General features: G+C 39.3%; 1 protein-coding gene across 2 annotated transcripts in view; it reads right to left on the bottom strand.

Annotated features, from left to right (window-relative positions):
* Positions 1–22,756, bottom strand: part of PLA2R1 (phospholipase A2 receptor 1) — a 106,241-nt gene that overhangs the window by 68,200 nt on the left and 15,285 nt on the right. For both annotated transcript variants that reach the window (XM_028510129.2, XM_036023402.1), the window contains exons 2-6: positions 19,746–20,126; positions 17,177–17,350; positions 6,454–6,627; positions 2,644–2,757; positions 1,999–2,142 (exon numbers count right to left, since the gene is read on the bottom strand). In XM_028510129.2, the coding sequence (XP_028365930.1) occupies positions 1,999–2,142; positions 2,644–2,757; positions 6,454–6,627; positions 17,177–17,350; positions 19,746–20,126 (987 nt within the window). The remainder of the gene's footprint in view (positions 1–1,998; positions 2,143–2,643; positions 2,758–6,453; positions 6,628–17,176; positions 17,351–19,745; positions 20,127–22,756) is intronic.

Below are 22,756 nucleotides of genomic sequence, written 5' to 3'. Positions count from 1 at the left end.
GTTGAACTTGAAATGATATAATTGAATCCAGACAAACTTAGCTTAACTACCCTCATTTCTGGTCTCTGACCTCAGTTAGTGGGTCTGGGAAGTAAATAAAACAGAAGAAATGAAGAGAGGAAGGAGGGAGTGCAAGAGGGCATAAGAAAAAAAAAAACCAGACACTTCTCCAAGGAGGACATACAGAGGGCCCAGAGACATACGAAAAGATGCTCAGCATCACTAGCCATCAGAGAGATGCAAATTAAAACCACACTGAGATACCACTTCACATCAGTCAGAATGGCCATCATAACCAAATCAACAAACAAGTGCTGGTGAGGTTGTGGAGGAAAGGGAACCCTAGTGCATTGTTGATGGGTACACAAACTGGTGCAGCCACTGTGGAAAACAGTATGGAACTTCCTCAGAAAACTAAAAATGGAATTGCCTTTTGACCCAGCAATTCCACTGCTGGGATTATACCCTAAGAATCCTGAAACACCAGTCCAAAAGAACCTATGTGCCTCAGTTTCAGAGCAGCACAATTTGCAATAGCCAAGTGCTGGAAGCAGCCTTACTGCCCATCAGTAAATGAGTGGATTAATAAATGTGGCATTTACACAATGGAATACTATGCAGCAGAAAGAAAGAAGGAACTCCTACCCTTCGTGACAACATTTGGATGGATCTGGAAAGCATTATGCTAAGTGAAGTAAGTCAGGCAGTAAAAACAAATACCATGTGATCTCACCTATAAGTGGAACCTAATTAACAAAATGAACACATAAGCAAAATATAACCAGAGACATTGAAATAAAGAACAAACTGACAATAACCAGAGGGGAGAGGGGAGGGAAATAATGTGGGAAAGAAGAGGAAGGGTCATAAATGAACATGTATAAAGGACCCATGGACAAAGCCAAAGGGGGGTAGGATTGAGGATAGGAGGTGGGGGTGGGTAGGGTCGGGGGGAAGTGGTGGTGGGAAAATGGAGACAACTGTATTTGAACATAAATAAAAAGAAAAAATGAAGAAGTAAGTAATGAAGAAAGGAAAAAGACAGGAAGAGAGGGAGAGTAAGAGCAAGTACAGTGGTAGCAATTTCAGCATGTTATTGAAATAATGAAAACATCTCTATATAGAAAAACAGCAAGATGCTTCCTGTAACCCTGTTCCCATATTCTATAATACAGTAAGTACCCTTTAGCTACTTAAAGGGAAATAAAAAATTAAAGCTTAGTTATAAGGAATAATATTTTTTAAATAATAGAGAGTTGTTTCTGATTATGCTGGTAATGATTCTTTTAACATTACGTTTTATCTCTACTTTTATTGTTAAGACATTAATTCTCACAGAAACTAAAAAGAAGTAATAGATCTTAAGAACAGAAGTAATTGGGCTTCCAGGTGCTAGACTGTAATTAGGTTGTATTTAAGTTACACCTAAAAGTTTTGTGTGTTATTTCAGGAAGAGGATGTGTTACTATTAAGAGATATGGCATGTGATAGGAAATCAATGAAGTAAAGAATTTTATACAACTGTTTTCTAACTTACTTTTTTTGGTATTCTTCTCCCATTACCATTCAGTCCTCTAAGACCCCCTTACCTCCTGCAATCACCACACTGTTGTCCATGAGTCCTCTTTCCTTTTTACATTTAATTTCTAGGGCAACTATCAATAAAACTCAAAACTAAAATAGAAAAGGAAGTACATTTTGTTTTTCTAGTGCAGAGTGACTACAAATGTAAATTTTTTATAAAGAGAGGAAGAAAATATTTTCATATGCTTAGGTTACTTTGCTTTAGCTTTTAGTAAAAACCTAAGTGCATTTGTTATATTCATGGTGACTTTTAGATATCAGGTATTATCTTGTTACACATGTTTATTCTTACAATTATAAAGTTAGCCTTAGCTAAATGTAAACTATGAGTTATTAGCAAAAACAGAGGACTTTAAATACATTGGAAGGACAAGTAAGCAACTCCTAAGAACAACTTAAAATGAAAACACTTACCAACTACTTCATGATCAGTGTGGTTCAGGTATTTTTTACACACATAAGGTAAGGTGGCCTCACAGTCCCGACTTCTCCAGGCATTTGGCATAAACGAATTAAATGTTCCACAGTGATATTCAATGAATGGGTCAAAATTTATTTCTGAAATACAGTGTGAGTGTTTGATATTAGAAGCAAAATCAGTTAGTTTAATATATATTGAAATGTCATTTTAGCATCAAGGAAACAACCTTCTCTTTGGCATATATGGTAAATCCTTTAAGATATTTTATTATACTTAAGATTTTGCAGTTGAGCACAGGTATGACAAGAAAATGACTGCCCAAAGTAGGCAGCAGCTGATTTTATTGTTTTAAAGTAAAGAAATATTTTGCTTTTTGTGGCTATTTTTAAGACAGCTGACTAGAATCTTGGTTCTGAGCCGCATCCTCCTACAACCTTAGCTAAATACATACCTAGCTTACCTTCTTGGCCTCCATTTTCTTGACAGGAAAAGCATTACAGGAATTAAGTCAGGATTAAAATTTTTTGTAAGCTACTTTCAAAATAATATGCCTTGTAAAAGTGTGTGGGCAAAGCTGCTGTCCCGCCCAAAAGAAGGGGCCACCTGTTGAAGGTAAATCAAATGCAGCAGGTAGGTACCTGGGCTCCAGTTCAGATAGTTGAGTGGTGATCGGTCAGACCACTGCCAGCCTGCGTGCTCATCCAGCTGATTCAGACCCATCCACACTTCCACTGTTTCCCTGCTTAAGTGCTCTGAAATGAACAGAAATATGGAGTTTCAAAAAAAACCCAGTGTTATGCTTCTTCCTTGTTTTTCTATTCCTGGAGCACAGGGTCATAAATTAACTCCAGTCAAAGACAGAAAAGGGTTTAACTGCTACTAACCCCACCCTGGTGCTTCAGAGTAAAAAGCCAGCCTCTCCTGCCTGGAGAAGCACAGCAGCCTCCCACACGCAGGCTCACTGATGGCAGCTCTGAAGTGTTATCTAAGCGTCTATAAATGCGGCCTCTCCATGGTTGTCAATCCATCCAAGGGTGCATGGCTACAAATCAGAGACCACCTGGTTGTGTGCCCTTAAGGGTTCTATAGGGTGAGGAGGAAGTGTCCAGGGCCGCTCTGGGAAGTCTTTCTTTTCTTGCTGCATGTGACTGGTGACTTCAGCTTGGAGACTCAGGACTCCAGCTGAGGAGTCTGGATTCAAGTGACCAGAGGATCCAGAGGGGTCCACAGCAGGTTGGAACGTAAGGTGAGTCTTCAGCTGTTTTCTGTCAGTTTGGCTCCGTGGCTCCTATACCTAAGCACTGTGCCACAGCTCCTCCTGGTTTCCCTCAGTGCCATTCGGGTTATAAATGCTGTGTATAAACATGTGCACTGACATGCTTGTGTAGAAAAATATGATTATCAAAACTTCAGAATGAAGAAAAATCTTTCGTGGTTTTTCAATTTTTATGCACCCGAATTTAAGAAATTATCCTAGAATAAACGTGTCCTACTTGTATGATAAAATTTGTGGAAAAAAAAAAGACTGTCAGAAACTTTTTGTGAAATTGACTAATTTTGTGACATTTTCAAATATTGTCATTTAATCTTATTTGTTTGTTTCTTTGTTTGTTTAGGTAACATTGATTAATACAGTGTATGCATTTTAGGTGTACAACCTAATAATTTGATATCTCTCTCTGTTATTGCAACAAGTCTAGTTTCTATTCATCATCATATATTTGACCCTCTTTACCCATTTAAACTTTCCATCTATAAAGGAGAGCATTTTTCAAAAAGTGCAATTTTAAAAAAGTACAGGGAAAAAGAGGAGAGCCTTGTTCTCTCATTGTTCCCTGCTTTGAACGCTAATTTATTTGCACCAGATGCAGGGCCCCTGCCTGACATGGAGACTCTGACAGATAAGAGTTATAAATAGGGTGACTGTATGTCCCAATTTGCCTGGAAAGCTCATGGTTTATGTTGGTAGTTCCAGAATAATTATGAATTGCAGCTGCTTTTACTCTCAAAAGAGTCTCAGTTTGGATGTCCACTGTATGGTCACCCAGGTTGTAGAGGTCAGCATATTCACCAACAAGGATGCAGCTTACTCTGTGATCGCATACTTCAATACAATAGTGAACAGCTGGAAGAATCTAACTCAATAAGGAAAGAGAAAAAGGTGCTTTATAATTCTGAGAGCCCAGGAAACACTAAACAGAAACAGCATAACATTCATGGGCCCTGCCCTTCCAAATCCCTGAGGCATTAATACAGAGCCTCTTCCTAATGTCGATTAAGTTAGTCCTTTCAATGGCTTTGATTAGATCACATCCTAATGAGAGGAGGCAGGCTGGAAAATGGACTCACAAGATGGAGACATTTTCACATTTTGTATGGGGGTAGGTACCAAGTGGTAATTTCAAATAATCTACTTAAAATATTTAAATATTTATTATTTTTATCTTAGAATTATTTTGAATACCCTCTGTGTAATTAACAATATACATTAAAAATCATTGTGCAATTTATATCTATGTTTAAAGGCACCCAAACAGTCTATTTTACTTTTAAAATTAAATTGGCTCATAATTCTATAATAACAAACTCAAACCTAAATTCTTTTGGATATTTCTTGGCATTTGTGACAGCTTGGATAATTCCTTATACCACAGTTAATGTTCATTAGTGATTAGCAAGAAACACTAGCCTATTGTCATCGAAAAATACCTTGATCAGAATGGGCTTCCCTATTTATGAACAGACTTCTGTTTTCTTAAACAATCCCCAAAGTCTAATTATAGGATTGTGGTATTTAAATGAAACACTATGGTATTTTTTAATTGTTATTTAAGTTTTATGAGTAAGTCCAAGCCCTCTTATTAGAATTCCTGGAGTCAAGACAGATAACAATTGTCATTCATCTGCAGTGTGCAAAATTTTCTATGAAAATCATTACTTGCTAACAATGACTTTGAAAATGAGTGTTTTTCTGAAATACGACTCAAATCAGTTTTGAATAATTTTCCACTTTTGCATGTCTGTGGGGGAAGGAGCAGGCATGCACTGTTTATGCATCTGTTAAATCTTTCTTGCAGACATTAATGATTTTCAAAAGCATTAAAGTGTACTTCTGCTTCTACTCAGTGAATCTACTTCTACAAACTTATAGAAAAATAATTGGAATCTATGCACAAAGTTGTGTGCAGGGATGGCTTATGATAGTAACAAATAAAAACACAGTAAAGAATTATATCTATCTACCTACTTATTCCTATCTATGTATATCTATGTTATAGACATGGACAGATATTCATTATGTACAGATAAATAAGTGTGTTACCAAACTGTGTATGTGGCTGTCAAATGGATAACACATATTGAATGTTTGTTGTGTGTACCAGACACTTTTCTAAGACTTCACATGCATCATAACATGTAATCCACACTGCCAAGGGGTAGGCATTATTATTATTCCCCTTTGACAGAGGAAGGTAGTTGGGACACAGAGAGGTTCAGCCACTTACTTGGGTAGCCTTGCTAGTAAGTGTAGAGATGGGATTCAAACCCAGGCAGCTGTCTCTTGGGTCCCTGCTCCTAACCACTGTGAAATAGCTGCCTCCTATTGTTATTCAGTACCATTTGTCAGAGATACTATGCATACCTGCATGCATTTGTGCTTTAGTTGAAAAACATGTTTCTATCCAGATTGTGGAATCATGGGATACTTATTTTTCTTTCTGTATACTTGAAATTTTTTAATTATTCTAGAATAAACATGTACTACATATGCAATAAAATTCGAAAAAAAGTGTCAGAAACTTTTAATGAAAGTGACTAATTTTGTGACACTTCTAAATGTTTCCAAAAATTTTAAAAAGCTGTATGTACACATATACAAATAGATTTAATCTTTAAAAGAGGAGTAAGAGGAGACTTTAGGTGACAGGTAAGACACGAGACCCAGCTCATCATCAAAATTCTTTTGACATCTTATATCATTCTCTTATAGTGTTAGTTACCATATGTGTGCTTTTGCTTTTCTAACTAAATGTTTAGTTCTTTGGAATCCACCAGAAGGCCTACTATGTACCTGCACACAGTTAGTAATAGGAAAGACTTTACTTGATAAATGACTATTATTTCTCAATGGGGAATGAATGGCTAAGATCTCTAGCAGACTTTGAAACTTAGGTTGTTGTGTGATCCAGGCACTTGCTCAAGCTGCAAACTCTGGGTCCCTTGCTGGGGCCTCAGCTGCTCTTCTCCAAGGAGAAGAAGATAAGGACCGCTGGGTGCCAGACTGAACAGCCTGGGGTTCAAGTCAAAATTCTGGACATAAGTTTGGATTGTACTACTAAAAGAAAAATATTTTCCAAGGAACGTTTTTTTCAGAACATACCTTTGCATGCTTGGACATAATGGTTAAATCATTTTAATTGTATCAGTATCAATGTCCCCCTACTTACTCCTTATGAAATTTTCTTCAGTTTCATCTGCAATACTTAGTAAAGCACCTCCTTGCATCTGGCACGATGCATGTGCCTCACTCCAGGAGAGAGAAGAAAGCAGGTTGAACTGGTAGCAAATGTGTGAACTGAGATCCTTCTCCCAGACAGCATCACAACCCACCTCTGTGGATGCTGTAAACAAAATCCATCAAAACATTAACTATAGTCTTATTTTATCGAACAGCAATATACTTCTAAGAGGAATTTGAATGGAATGATTCCAAATTGGAACCTCTAAAACTTCAGTGCCTTAGTGATTCTTGATTAGGTCTCTGTGATGAAATCTGCCTTGTTATCCCACTGGTAAATGCTTTCAAGAATTAAAGGAAATTCTAGAAATTATTGATAAAGAAGCTCAGCTCCTTTCTGGAAAAATAATAGAAAACATTTTTAAGAGAAGGGAATAGAAGTGAAGTACTTGTGAAAATAACATCTGAGTTCTTTAAAAAGCCATCATTTAGAACTTTCTACCAAAAGCTGTGTGTATTTAAAGGTTTATCTGAGGTAGATGCAATAGTTGTTTCAAAGCCTGTCCCCCTCCAAATACCAAAATGTTAGGGAGAGATAAAAGGGATAGAGCTAAAATATGAGTCTGTGGTGAACACACTTTTCAATAAAAATTGAGAACAGGAAAATCGACAGTTTTAAAAAGTTGTTTCAGCCAAAAGGAAGAGAAGCAAAATCTATTGTAAAACATCGACCAATGATTGCATAGTATGTTTAAAAGTAGATTTAATAAAGAATGAAATATGGATCTGAAATCTGAAGTTCATTGAAAATGAAGACCTAATCTGAATGCTTTTGCTAAAAGTTTAAATCAAAACCCAAGGTGAACAAAGCAGTTACAATTATTACCTGAAATTAAACTCAGCCAGAGAATTTCACTGTGACCTACGCTACAGCATGAGTATAAGTGATGGATGGTGATCTGCTAAAATCTAGAACAGCCTTTCCCCAGTGATCCACAGAATAATAACTTGTAGAGTTCCCCAGGAACATCCAGGACACAATGCCTCTGTAGCCTCCTCTGAGAAATTCATAAGGTACATTAGTGTCTTAAAGGCTCTGAGAAGTTCTGTAGTAAAGAAACAGCTTGATTTTAATTTAGTGTACTTCAAACTTATTTGACAATAATTTTTTTTGCTTTCCTTTCCCACAATAGTTCAATGGCCTTGCAAAGGTAGAATGTTTGTTTTCACGTCTACATATATAAGTGAGTTAGTTAACCAGAAAATATTATGCTGCATATAAATCCAAGGTTGTCTGTGGAGTTTCCTGATACATGTATTTATAGAAGGATATAAAATTGTGAAAGGGTAGAAAACAAGGTTCTCACCAAGTAAAACTGATGAAAAGGAAGAGCAAAGAAGAAAATTTTCAGACATCATTTTATACCTCAATCCACATTTTATGCTTTGCCCCGGTGGCTGAAATTTCCTGACTGAACTTGAATCCTTAGAAACTGTCTTCAGTTAAAATGCTAGGCCCTGCCAAAGGTGGACAACACACTCAGTATCATCAGACCTGAGTTTATCCCTTGTGACCACTGAGGTCATGAGGGAGGAGTGGGGAATGTTTACAATTAAAGTGTGCATAAGAATCATTTAGCCAGCCTGTAAAAAAAATTGCAGATTCCATATTTTCAGCTCAGAGATTCTGAATCAGGAGGGCTGGAGTGGGATTCTGGAACCTGCATTAAACACACTCCTGATTTTCAGGCAGATGCTTCACGAAGCAAACCCTGGGAAACATGAGCTGAAAAGAAAAAAGTCAAAGGCCTTCCTAGGAGGAGAGGTCTGAGTAGCTTTTAGAAGGCCAGTAAGGTGTGAGAAGGGGAATTTAGGGAGAGGATGTTAGAAGGGGTGATCCGGGACCAAGATTGAGGCAGGAATACCTGCCTGTCATCTCCTGCCCTGGGGAAAGATTTGACTAGGAGTCCTAATTACAAGCCTCTAGGACACAGCCCTCTAATAAGAAAAGGTCTGGCTGAAAGACACTTCAAATGAACTTGTTCCCATTTGTGGCAAGAGTTGGTCCTGTCCTTTCACAGGACATGGATTGAGCTCTGTGGACACAACCTTTTGCAGTAGATTGGTTGAATTCTACACCTTAAAAAGTTAAGCGAGAAGCTTGCTGGTGATTCTATCTGTACTGCAAATTACATAGCCCAGTTTTCTTCGGTTTCCCTTGGTTTTGGATTATCTTTGCCAATTATTCAGATTAATTGTAAGAAAACTTCTAATCAAATGTTTTCAACAGGTGCCCATATTCCAACAACTTTATTTTGTCATTGAAATTTGGTTTTAACTGAAATATAAGAATTTGTACTTCTGCACAGGCAGACACAAGTCCTCTCTCTGCTTCTCTATGTGGGTTGTATATCAGTCACTCCATGAATCTTACTGGAGGGTTGTATGGTAACAAAAGGAGTGGAAATGCCACCCTGGACCAGGGTGGTGTGATGTGCTATCCTGATCTCCCTTCACGACTGAAGGCCTTACTTCCCCAGATGCCAGGAGATACCTCTCAATGTTAAGCCATCTTCAAGCACCACCTTGGCTGAATTCTCTCTGCCTGATGTCAGTCTTCCTTCCCAAAGGCAGGCAACAAACCATGACTGACCAGGGCAGGGTTAGAAGGCCCCTCTCTTCCCAACAGGGGGCAAATCCAGCTTGAGAACACCTCAGAGGGTCAGTCAGGCCCGCATTCCAACCCTGCCAGTGCTCTCTATCCTTCCTTCCACATGTATCGAACCCCAAGAAACCCCCTGCAGGTTCATCAATCTCTGCCTCAGAGACTGCTCCCTAGGAATCCACTTGGTGCAGGCTTCCATCTTGGCCTGGGGTCTTTGCATGTATTTATTCTTAGGTCTTTTGCTTCTTTATATATAATTAATCTCTCTTTCCAAGCCACTGAAAATGCAACATTAAAGGCTAGTATCTCATGTACACTTACCTTGAAAAATTTAAATATAAGGGCTAGAATTATGTTGTTACATTTCTTTGCAGTTTTCATTGCCTTCGTATGACCCCTTCTGTTGCTAAATTATGAACTCCTTGAGGGAAGCAACTGTGTTGTATATATCTGTGAATCTCCTATTACTTGATGAAAAATTACCCAAATCTTTCACATGTTATAAATAGGTAATTTCCCCCCTCCCAAATTACACCACTTTTTAAATGAACTGAAGTATTTTTCCATCAGCACTGATTTTATCATGGACTATGCCTGAGATGCAACCACTCCTTCTCTATTAATATTTTCTTATTTTTCTTTCCTAAGGACACAGCTTTGCTATTGTCCCAGGTGTATTGCCTTAGCCCTGATCTTAGGAGGAAAGCATTCAGTCTTTTATCATTTAAGTATGTTGGTTGTGGGGTTTTTTTTGTTTTGTTTTTTAGATAGAGTCTCTTTGCCAGTTGAGGATATTACGGTTTAGTTTTTTTGAAGGAAGGAATGTGAAATTTTGTCAATATTTTCTCTATTGATAGATGATCATGTGGTTTTTATCCTTTATCCTACTGATATGGGTATTACATTAATCAATTTCAGATTTTAAACCAATCTTGCATTCTGGGGATAAATTCCACTTGGTCATAGTATACAATTCTTTTTATATTATAGTTGCTGGGTTCTGTTTACTAGAATTTTGTTGAAAATTTTTGCATTTGTAGTCATGAAAATATTGATCTGTACTTTCTTTTCTTGTGATGTCTTTGTCTGGTGTTGGTACTGGGGAAACAGTGGCTTCACAGAATATTTGGGAAGTGTTCCCTCCTTCTCCATTTTTCCATTTACTTTTTAAGCCACTCAGTCTGGCAGCTAGAGGATATCTTGTCAAGGCCATCAGTCACTTGACTCATGTCTCAACCTGAATGGTTGGTTTTCTCTTCCAAATCTGTATCTGCAATTAATAGTTATGCATATCAGAAAACTGGGGTCCTAATTAACACCCCACTTTCTCCCTTGTCCTCCAAGTCTGTCCTTACCAGTGGGGAGTTCAACTCCTGGTTAAAAACCTCTATGTAATTTTTTAATCCTGACCATAAGCAATTACAAAGGCTTTATCTTGCTGGTCTTAGGTGGAAAGCTGCCCTCACCCGACTCCTCCATACATTGCCAAGTGTACAAACGTCAATTAGATAATTCCAGAGGTTGATATCCTAAAAATATCTCATACTAACTATGCATGACTCTCTAGCTGTGTATGACATACAGCCAGGAGGGACCTAGCATGGCCCAGAATTGCCTTGAAACAAACCCAGAGAGATCCTCATAAACCATCCTTGTTCCTGAGGATCAACAGTGACAGATGTTTTATCTCATCCTTCACTGCTAGTGTGTTTGTGTATGTGTTTGCTAATGCTAGATTTAAATTTCACTCACTTACAATCAACATTTTAAAACGGCAGCATCATTTTACATCAAGATATTAAAAATAATCCTGTGTAAGAAAGATGAGATACAGAACTATAAATCTTTATTTTATTCCACTCATTCCTGTCTGTCTTATCCACTATTGACTCTAAGGAAAGAGCTATCAGCTCATTAAAATTTCAGTCTCTGACACATCATTTTGAGTTATGTTGGCCAGAAATACTATGTAGAAACCAAACTCTACACAGGGACCAAAAAAAGAAAAGAAAGACAAGAAAGGGAGAAAACTGGTACTGTAACTTAGCACTGTACAAATCAACATGCTCTCTGCTGATGTGGCAAAGGTCAGGAGAGCTAGAGTCTGGTGGGTTGTGAAGCAGAGGAAGCCTTTGAGCTATAGGAAGCTGAACAAATAGATATTCTTGAGATCGAGAGGCCAGAGCACCACTGAACCCAGGCTTCCACCTGGGAGACCACAATTGGCTGAAAGTGACAATGGATGTTGACGGTGCTCTTAGCAGAACCTCAAGGAGAATATTGTAGTTTAAAAAAATGTTCCTAGTATTTGGATCATATGCAATACATGTTAATCTTTTTGGTATTTATTTATTTATTTTTAACAAGAACACTTTTTAGAGACAGAAATGGAAAGAGAAAATGATGCAAAAAAAATATGACATCTAATTCAAGAATCCAAGGAGTGTAGGGATTACATGCACACATACGGACATACATGCGTTCAGATTCAGATAGAGGAGGCTGATGATCTGATAGTATTTCAATAAAGAAATACTTCATGGTGGTTGGTGAGCAGCTGTCCTGAGCTCCTTGAGTGCCCTTTGTTGCCCTAGCCTCTTTTCTCTCTTTCCCCTACACCTCTTCCCATTCCAGAAGCTAAGAGTTTAATAGCAGCGGTAGAAGTCTTAGACACCTAACTCTGACATTAAGGTCTCCACTAGGACTGGTCAATACCCCATGCCATATTGTTGTTTAATGTCTTAATACCACCCCTGTATATTAACATATTTTGCATAGAATTACATCTATATTATGAATTGTCTGATGAAGAATTATCTGCAACAAGATTACCTTGGGCAATGGTTAAAAATGCAGATGTGTGGGTCCCACACACTGGACCCACTGCATCTGTGGGGGTAGGGAGGCTGTGGGGAACAGGTACATCCTATTAAATACAGTCTGCATTTTCTAGCACAGACCAAATCTGTCTGTCCTGTATTTCAACTAGATGCCAAGTTCTTTGAAGGAAGGGTCTTAAGTCCTAACACTCTTGGTATTCACCACTATGCCTACCTAGCTTCGTGCCATTAACAGACAATAAAGAGGAAGGATCATTGATTTAGAAGTATATGCTGAAAAAATAAGTTAGGTTTGATGATGATGATGATGATGATAATGATGATATATGCTTATCATTTGTCAGGTACTATGATAAGTGCCTTAGATGCATCATCTAATTGGTTCCTCTCAATAACACTAATAGTACTGTTATAATCTCCATTTTATGGCAGGAAACTGAGACTACAGATCTCGTCATTGGAAAGAAGAACTCCAATGTTAGTTTGTCTGATTTCAAAGCCTATACTCTTTCTTGTGTACTAAGGTATACTGGGCTGTAAGATTAGAAAACAACTCTACAGGTAATTTATCAGTCAAGTTCTTTGGAGTTAATATCTTCAATTTGCTTTTGTTTCAAATTTATTTGTGTATTTTATTATATACATGGAGGGAAGGTAGGAATAGAAGATGAGGAGATTGTAAAAGCTGTATTCTCTGACTTACAGGAACCAAGGTAAAGAAAATTGAATATAGACAATAAAAAATATATAAATATCCCCAATACATAGGAACCACTGTAAACATTTCATATAAATAAAATAAAGTAGTAAAGTACTAACCAAAAAAAAGTTAGAGTTCCCTGGCCAAGATGGAAGCATAGGTAGAAACACTTTGCTTCCTCACACAACCAAAAGAGGGATAACTGATTTGAAAACAAAAAACAACAGAACTGCCAGAAAATCAAACTGCATGGAAGTCTGACAACCAAAAGAGTTAAAGAAAAAACCTTCACCCTGACTGGTAGGAGGGATGGAGATTGGAAGCCAGGGCAAAGAGGATGCTCTGTAAGGCAGTAGCTGGCAGACAGGATTTCCCACATCTGTGAGCAGATTAGCTGGGAGAAACAACTGTGGGAGCGAGACAAACTGTGCAACCCAGGGTTTTAGCACAGGGAAATAAAGCCTTAAAAACTTTGGTTGTAAAAACCTGTGGGGGTTGTGACAGCAGGAAAAATCTCCCAGTCTCACAGGAGAGTCCACTGGAGAGGCCCATGGGCTCCTAAAATGTACACAGACCCACCCACCTGGGAATCAGCACCCAAAAGAGCACAATCTGCTTGTGGGAAATGAGGAAGGTGAGAGAAGAGCACAGAAAGTGGGGCAAGAGCCAGGCAAGCGAGCAAGCAGCATTTTCCCTTCTCAGATCACTTCCCCACATACAGTGACACAACGCAGCAAAGAGAGTTACCACACTCTGACGAATACCTAAGGCTCTGCCCCTTACAATGTAATGGGCATGCTGAGACAAAGAAATATGGCCCAAATGAAAGAACAGATCAAAGCTCCCAAAGAAGAACTAAGTGATGAGGAGAGAGACAAGTTATCAGATGCAGAGTTCAGAATACTGGTATTCAGGATGCTCACAGAAATGACTGAGTTCAGTAACAAAATAAAGGAAGAAATGAAGGCTATACAAAGTGAAATAAAGAAAAATATACAGGGAACCAAGAGTGAAGGGATGGAAACCAGGACTCAAATCAATGATTTGGAACAAAAGGAAGAAATAAACATCCAACCAGAACAGAATGAAGAAACAAGAATTTAGAAAAATGAGGAGAGGTTGAGGAACCTCCATGACAACTTTAAATGCTCCAACATCCACTTCTGGCCAAGATGGAGGTGTAGGTGGACACACTGTGCCTCCTTGCACAACCAAAATTAAGGACAACAAAAATTTAGAAACAAAGACACAACCAGAACAGACAGAAAATTGAACTGTACGGAAGTCCCGACAACCATTCATTCACACCCGTAAGAGGGGCAGAGTCGGTGTCCGGCAGAGACAGGTTGCGGCAAGAAAAAGTGGCAGCTAGCAGACCCCGGTAGGGAGGCAATGAACAGACCCAGTGAGGCACGCCAGGCAGCTGGCTGTCCCTAGTCACACCTTCGAGCTCAGATAAACCAGGTGAAAACAGGCAGTGAGACAGACCACACAACCCAGGGCCCCAGGGCCGGGAAATAAAGCCTAAAAGCACTGATTGAAAACACTTGTGGAGGTTGAAGTGCCAGGAGAGACTCCAAGCCTCACAGGAGAGTTCAGTGGAGACACCCACAGGGTCTTAGAATGTACACAAGCCCACCCACTCAGGAACCAGCACCAGATGGGCCCAATTTGCTTGTGAGAAGCGGCAGAGGGGACTGAAATCCAACAGAGAGCAGAGCAAGTACCCTGTTCCCTCTCTGACCCCGCCCCCACGTACAGCATCACAACACAGTGACTGGGCTGACCCACCCGGGTGAATACCTAAGGCTCCTCCCCTCATATGTAACAGGTGTGACCAGACCAAAAAAACAAAAATGGCTTAAATGGAAGAACAAATCAAAGCCCAGAGCCAATACTTTTAAGTGACTAAGAGATAGCCAACCTATCAGATGCACAGTTCAAAGCAGTGGTGATCCAGATGTTCACAGAATTGGTTGATTTTGGTTGCAAATTAGATGAAAAATAAGTCTACACTAAGTGAAATGAAGAAAAATGCACATGGAGCTATTAATGATGGAAAGAAAACTGAGTCTCAAATCAATGTAGTGGACCAGAAGGAAGAAAAAAACATATAATCAGAAAAGAATGAAGAAATAAGAATTCAAAAAAATGAGGAGAGGCTTAGGAACCTCCAGGACATCTTTAAATGTTCCAACATCCAAATTATAGGGGTACCAGAAGGAGAAGAGGAAGAGCAACAAGTGGAAAACCTATTTGAACAAATAATAAAGGAGAACTTCCCCAATCTGGCAAGGGAAATAGACTTCCAGGAAGCCCAGGAAGCTCAGAGAGTCCCAAAGAAGTTGGACCGAAGGAGGACACACCAAGGCACATCATCATTACATTACCCAAGGTAAAAATGAAGGAGAGAATTCTAGAAGCAGCAAGAGATAAGGGGACAGTCACCTACAAAGGAGTTCCCATCAGACTGTCAGCTGATTTCTCAAAAGAGACCTTACAGGCAAGAAGGGACTGGAAAGAAGTATTCCAACTCATGAAAGGTAAGGACCTCCATCCAAGATTGCTTTATCCAGCAAAGCTTTCATTTAGAATGGAAGGGCAGACAAAGTGCTTCCTAGATAAGGTCAAGTTAAAGGAGTTCATCATCATCAAGCCCTTATTAAATGAAATGTTAAAGGGACTTATCTAAGAAAAAGAAGATAAAAAATATGAACAGTAAAAAGATAGCAAATTCACAGTTATTAACAACCACACCTAAAACAAAAACAAACTAAGCAAACAACTAGAACAGGAACAGAACCACAAAAATGGAGATCACATGGAAGGTTAGCAACAGGGGAGTGGAAGGAGGAAAGAGGGGGAAAAGGTACAGAGAATAAGTAGCATAGACAGTGAGAGAAAATAGGGGGAGGGCAAGAATAGTATGGGAAAGGTAGAAGCTAAAGAACTTATGATGCATGGACATGAACTAAAGGGGGGGAATGTGGGTGGGAGGGGTGTGCAGGGGGAGGGGAGTGAAGGGGGAAATGGGACAACTGTTATAGCATAATCAATAAAATATATTTTTAAAAAATGCTCCAACATCCAAATCATAGGTGTGCCAGAAGGAGGAAAAAAACAGCAAGAAATTGAAAATTTATTTGAACAAATAATGAAGGAAAACTTCCCCAATCTGGTTAAGGAACTAGACATGCAAGTCCAGGATGCTCAGAGAGTCCCAAAGAAGTTGGATCCAGGGAAGAACACACCAAGACATATCATAATTAAGCTAGCCAAGATTAAAGATAAGGAGAGAAGTTTAAAAGCAGCAAGAGGAAAGGATAGAGTTACCTATGAAGGAGTTCCCATAAAACTATCAGCTGAGTTCTCAAAAGAAACCTCACAGGCAAGAAGGGGCTGGAAAAAAAATATTTGAAGTCACGAAAGACAATGAACTACACCCAAGATTACTCTATTCAGCAAAGCTATCATTTAGAATGAAAAGACAGATAAAGTCCTTCCTAGATAAGGTCAAGTTAAAGGAGTTCATTATTAGCAAGCCCTTATTATATTAAATATTAAAGGACTTACCTAAGAAAAAGAAGATAAAAAACTTTGAATGGTAAAATGACAACAAACTTACAACTATTAACAATTGAATCTACAAAAACAAAACCTAAGCAAATAACTAGAACAGGAACAGAATCACAGACATGGAGATCATATGGAGGGTTATCAGTGGGGAGGGGGAGAATGGGAAAAATGTTACGGGGAATAAGACACTTATACGTACAACCCATAGACATGAAATAAAGGTGGTGGGGGGGTACTGGAGGGTGAGAGGGTGCAGGGTGGAGGGGGATAAAGTGGAGAAAACATTGGGACAATTGTAATAGCATAATCAATAAAATATACTTAAAGAAGAAAAAAAGTTAGAATATGCAGCTATCATTAACTTGAAAGTCAAGTAAAGAAGAGGAAAAGATTTTGAGGTTATACCTAGAAATTGAGTCATAAGAAAAGGGAATTGAGATGAAAACTTGTTAAGAAATAATGAGGGCAACTGCCATTTTAGAAAAGTCCAGCCTAGCTGGTGCCTGAACTTGACAATGACATGAGAAGCAGTCTGGACTTGGAGAAATTCAGGCAGCTCATAAGAGAAAGTGGATTGAAAGGATAACTGAGCTTCACATGCATGCAGTTTTGTTTTAAGTATTTTGTTGGAAGCTGGGGTTAATGAGATCACAGAGTATTAAAATTTGATTCCAGTTAAAGCATCCTTATATACTAAGCTTAATGAAGAATGGCTAATTAACATCTTTTGAATAGAAGGAAAAATGGAATATACATCAGGATTGTCCTTTCAAGGCAAAAACAAATGCAAAATCAAGTTTGGGTAAATGGAATCAGAGTGCTTATTCAGACTTCACTATACCAATCCTAGTGCTCTTCTTTAGATACAGATCACCTTCCAATCATCCTTGATTCATTCGTGACACAGGGGAAGCGAAGATTTCACTCTTACTGGGATCAGGGCAAAATCCCCACTTCTCGTCTCTTTCATATCGGCTGGTTGTGGCGCACCACAGTAAATTGTCTTCCCGCCCTTCCCGGGTACATTCGTGATGCCACTGGTGGTTATACTGGAAGGGGAACATGCATGGCATCCCGTGGCTGTTCCCTTTCAGTGTATACAGATCTAGGAGAAGAAAAGGACAAAGTCAAATAAATATTTTGCCAGCTTGATTTTAATGACTGAACACCTATAATGGGTAAAGCTCTTGCTGTACCACCAAGAACCCTCAGGACCTCACTGTCCAGAGAATGTTAGCATGCAAAGCTGTGTGCTGGGCTCAGAGGATGTGCTCACAGATGGCATGTTTATATATTTATCTGTTTGTTTATTAACTATGGTGCAGTGGTACAGAAGCATACACAGATGTGAAAGGATGAGAAGGAAAATTTAATGGAGGTTTTACTTTAAAATATCACCTACACCAGTAATCAGCACCTGAACATCAAGAGCTTCATAGGCCTTTATTAATTTATTCATCCCACAAATATTTATTGAGCATTTAATGTGCGCAGCACTGAGGATATAACAATGGACAAACTGGTGAAAGTTCCCCTTAAAAAGGAGCTTCTCTTCTAGTGAGGAAAGACAAAAATAAAACAAATGTACAAGTAAACATAATTTCAGGAAATGATGAGTACCATGATGAGAAACAAAACAGAGTAGGAAGACAGAATGACTGTGTCTCTCATGACTGAGAGAGAGAGAAAGGGTATTTTGGATCAGGTGGTTAGAGAAGGCCACTCTGAATAAGAGCTGGGTGAAGTGAGGGAGCAAGTATTTGGAAAAGGGTTGTCTGGAAGAAGGAAGAGCAAATACGAAGAGCTTGCAACAAGATGTGTGTGGGATGAATGAGGAAGAGCATGGGGGGAACAATGGGAAGAGGAGTCAGGGAAGTTCAGCGTCAGCTCGCAGAGCCCTGCTTGCCACATTATGGACTTTGGTCTTTCTTCTGAGCATTGTGGGAAGTCACTAGTGGGTTTTGGATGAGAAATTCACATGATCAGATTTCCATTTTTAAAGCCTCATGGGGGTGCAGTGTGGCAAACAGAACCCACACAGAGAGGGGACAAAGAGGAAGGATGAGCTTGGAGGCCTCTATAGTTGTTTTAGAGAGACACGACAGTGCACAGGTGGCCTGCTGGCTGTTTTCTCCCTTATCATTGGCCTTAAGCAGGAAACAACTTTTCATGATTCAACTGGGGCTTTCTGTGATAACAGAGATCAGGGCCACCCTCAATCAATAGGTCTTAGGGGGAAAGGGCTGGCTGTGGAGATACCCACCCCTTCCTAACAATCAGCAGGGGCTGGACCGAACTCACCAGCATCACCAGCCCTAGAGATTAAGGTTGTTTAAGAACCATTGGTATTTCAGGACACATCCTCTTGTTTTGGTCCCTGCCTTCTACTTACCCTTTCCCTGCATGCATTATGAGTGTGGGTATGTAGCTAAAATGTTAATATAGAGCAAACTGCCATGTTCTCCTTGGAACTGTAGATTATTTGGAGAGCTGGTTTCCAGAACTTGCTTCATTGCAGTGAGTCCTAAAAAGAGCCTGTTTTAGCTCTGTCTCTTTGTTCATTTCTTGTAGGTACAGGATAAAGTCCTGCCTTGGATCTGAGGAGTTCCTTGCTCTGCTTCCTAGGAATGGTATAGAGTTCTTAGAAAGATATGTTCTAACTCTACCAAGCACCATGAAGGTAGGGACCACATCTGTCTTGCTGACCTTTGTAAAGCAAATGCCTGGCCTTCTGCCTGAGAAACAATTAGTGCTCAATAACTGTGTACTAGATGATGAAGAGATGGACAAAAAAATGAAGAGCACAACCAAACAAAACCTGAGAAGCAGGTCTGGGGTATCATAATTTAACTATGCTGCTCTCTTCTTTTCTTTTTTTTTTTTTTTTTACTGTTTCCAAATGCCAAATATTACAGACCTGTGAAAAATAAAAGCCTCTTCCCTACAAAAACAAACAAACAAACAAACAAACAAACAAGCTTTTCTACTCCCTGGCACACACCAAATAATCCCTGACAACAGTCTATCTTGTAACTCAACCATTGGGTGGATGTGGGCAGGGCTTTGGAGGTGCCAAGGTGCCCTGCAGACACACTCCTTCCAGGACGGAGTGCCTGCAACCAGAGAGACGGTGGCCTGGCCAGAGAGGTTCTCAAATTCATCTTGCTAAGTTGTTACTACAATGATCTTTTCCTACCACCTCCATTTTCTCATTTCCTCTCCTCCTCCTATACTTTCTCCTTTCCATTGATTCCCAAAGTTAAGTGTTTTCTCCTCTGGTGTCTCAGAACTTCTACTTCTTTAGGAGAATTCAGCAAGTCCAGTCCAAGACTCTAGTCATTCTTTTGCAGTAAGTGATTAAGCAACTCAAATATATTTAGCAGAAGTTCCTTGAGAGTCCAGGTGCTGTGTATATCTTTCATATATTTTACAAATCTTTATTTATGGCAAACTTTCTAAATATATCATTTCATTAGTACTTTGGTTAATTTTTTTTTTACCTTTGTGCAGATATTCACAAATGCCTCCACCGCCTGATGTGTAGGAAATCCACTTATGAAGATATTTCCAGGAGGCCACCAGCACGTTGTTCTTCACCTGCACCATGTACTGCAGCGGCCCAGCGATCATCTTCCTGTTACAGCGCCACCTCAAGGAAACGTGGGTGGAATCGCACTCATATATGCTTAACGGCTGCTCTGGATCAGATAAATTCAGACCCAGGCAACCGCCGCCTCCAATGTTAAAGAGGCGATGATTTGAAACCCATTTCCACATCATGTACTTGTTGGGTGGTTTGCAGTTCTCCAGGGTCAGTACAGATTTGCCTGCTTGAATGCATTTCTTGACACTCTCACTTTGGATCACAAATATTCCTTTATCTGAAACAGCAAAAGAAAATATATGGTATGGGATTTTCATATGTAATTTTCTAGTGTCATGAGCATCCCATTGTGCATGTGTTAAGTTGTGATATGTCACAATCAGCAGCCATTTTGAACAGATCTGGAGTTGATGGGCAGGGTCCACCAAGAGTGTTTGTTTGCTCAAAACAGAAGTTTCCTAAGAAGCAAAAATGGGCTCATTGAAGCTAATGGGAGACCTCTGATGTAAGACCTCCATGGCCCTATAGTAACAAAGGCTACCTGTCAATCCACTCAGGAATTTTACTGATGGCGAAGGAGCTCTCCACAACTGGATAGAAGGCAGGCATTGGGAGTGACACTTGGGGCTAGAGAAGAAAGACACTGGGTACCCAGAGGCATGGTGACATTTGGTTTTCTCCAGGTAAATGCCTGAATATTAGGAACATGGCAGGCTGGATCAAGAGCCACCAAAACAGAAATTTCTACCATTAAATTCCTGTAGAAAACCCAAATGATAGACATGAAGTACACTTTGTATCTCGATACAAGACATCATACAGATGAGAAAAAAAAATACTTTTCCACATTTGCTTTTTGTGTTAGACCCATCAATAGTTGAAAAGTAGGGACCTTTGATATGGGAGTGCCCTCTTTGCAGGAGCAGCCTTGTTGCGTGGGACCAGCAGGACAGATAGATGCCCAGGACACTAGCTGAGGCCCCATACTTAGATACACAAGAGGGGTAAGAGTGCCATGACGGCAGCAAAAGCAAATAGGCCACACAGACAAGTGGAAAAAGCAAGTGTTTTGTGATATAGCCTTGGGCTTCCAACTTCCTAGAGCAGAAAAAGAGATTTGGGTGAATTTCCTCTGGAAAAGCTGGCAGGGCACAGCTAGGGAATATGTGTTAATTACGTGCTGGCTACATGATTCTACCTCAAGTCACTGGCTTGGAAGACACCTATTATACAACAATCATGAATGTGTTCTCTCAAAGCATGGACTGTCCTGAGCTCATTGACTAAATAGCTGGCAGCTGCTGCTGAGGCCCTGGTACTCAGCCCAGAATGTCTGGTCAGCTCCAAGAGCTTGTTTGTTCTCCTGTTAGTTAGGTTCTCCTCTTATATTTTACTTCCTGGCCAGTCTTCAGATCTCTGAAGGAACATTATCAAGTTCCCTTAAAATAGCTGCAGTTTGGGGAAAGTTGTGTCATATAGCAGGGGGATAGAAGGGACAGGCAAAGGCCTTCTAGAGATTTGGAACAATGCAGAATGAGCCTCCTTACATATCAGTGCATAGGAATAATGTGTTTTTTTTTTTTTTTTTTTTGGTACAAGTTCTTTTGGCTTTTCCAAAGTTACTGAGACCAAGAGAAGCTGATTTACAATAACAAAAATCACAATGCATTATTAAAAAAAGATTGTCAATATATAAATGAAAGTTATACTTAATTTAATAATTGATAACCTTATTTACAAACATATACTGGAGGGATTGAATTAGTTGTTAAAATTGCTTAGTCACCAGACATCAGAGCAAAGGAGAAGAGTGTGTAGTGTAGTGTGGGGAGAGAATGAATAGTTTTAGGGAGATTTCATTTAGATCAGGAAATTTGTTTTCCTAATGAAACCTTTGTCTGTATGTTATTAGTAATAGTCCTTTAAGACTAAATCTACCTCTCTCCAATGTGATATGGATTCTGATAATTAACCTTCTCTGCAACCTTCTTTCTTACCTTTTCATGCCTAGCTAGAAGACACACCTTAATTTCTCTTGTAATCTACTAATTACTTTCTGGCTAGCTCAGAGTTCTATTAATTTTTTACTAAAGAATGTATTTTATAACAATTGTCCTGCAACTAACTGGTTGGACTTCAGCCCTCTGGGCTTCGGTTTATGGTGTATACCTAAGGTAGGTGGCTAGACCACCTCACTAGTGGTTAAGAACTCCGGAAACAGGCAGACCTGCTACAGGCCTAGTCTCATAACTTTGGACAAATTTTTTATTTTTTTAAAGATTATTTATTTATTTATTTTTAGAAAGAGGAGAAGGGAGGGAGAAAAAGAGGGAGAGAAACACCAATATGTGGTTGTGTTTCACATGGCTCCCACTGGGGGCCAGGCCTGCAATCCAGGCATGTGCCCCAACTGGGAATCGAACCGGCAGCCTGCACTCAATCCACTGATCTACACCAGCCAGGGCTGGGCAAATTTCTTGATCTCTGTGAGCCTCATCTTTCCTCTGTGAACTGGAAATATGTGTTAATACTGGTCTCATAAGGTGTTGAGAGTATTCCATTAAAAGCTACATGCAAAAGAATAAAAATAGACTATTATTTGTCCTCATACAAAAAAATTAACTCACACTAGATCAAAGACCTAAATGTAAGATCTGAAACAATAAAATACATAGAAGAAGACATAGATACTAAACTTATGGACCTTGGTCTTTGAGAGGATTTTATGAATTTAATCCCAAAGGTAGGGGAAGTAAAGGCAAAAATAAATGAATGGGACAATATCAAAGTGAAAAGCTTCTGCACAGCAAAAGAAACTGCCAACAAAACAAAAAAGCAATCAACCAAATGCAAGAAGATATTTGCAAACAACAGCTCTGACATCTAGTTAATATCCAAAATATATAA

Source organism: Phyllostomus discolor, chromosome 4, assembly GCF_004126475.2.
Source record: "Phyllostomus discolor isolate MPI-MPIP mPhyDis1 chromosome 4, mPhyDis1.pri.v3, whole genome shotgun sequence".
In the NCBI taxonomy this organism is placed as follows: domain Eukaryota; kingdom Metazoa; phylum Chordata; class Mammalia; order Chiroptera; family Phyllostomidae; genus Phyllostomus; species Phyllostomus discolor.
The sequence above is the reverse complement of the archived record's forward strand: the minus strand, read 5'-3'. Positions and strand labels throughout refer to the sequence as shown.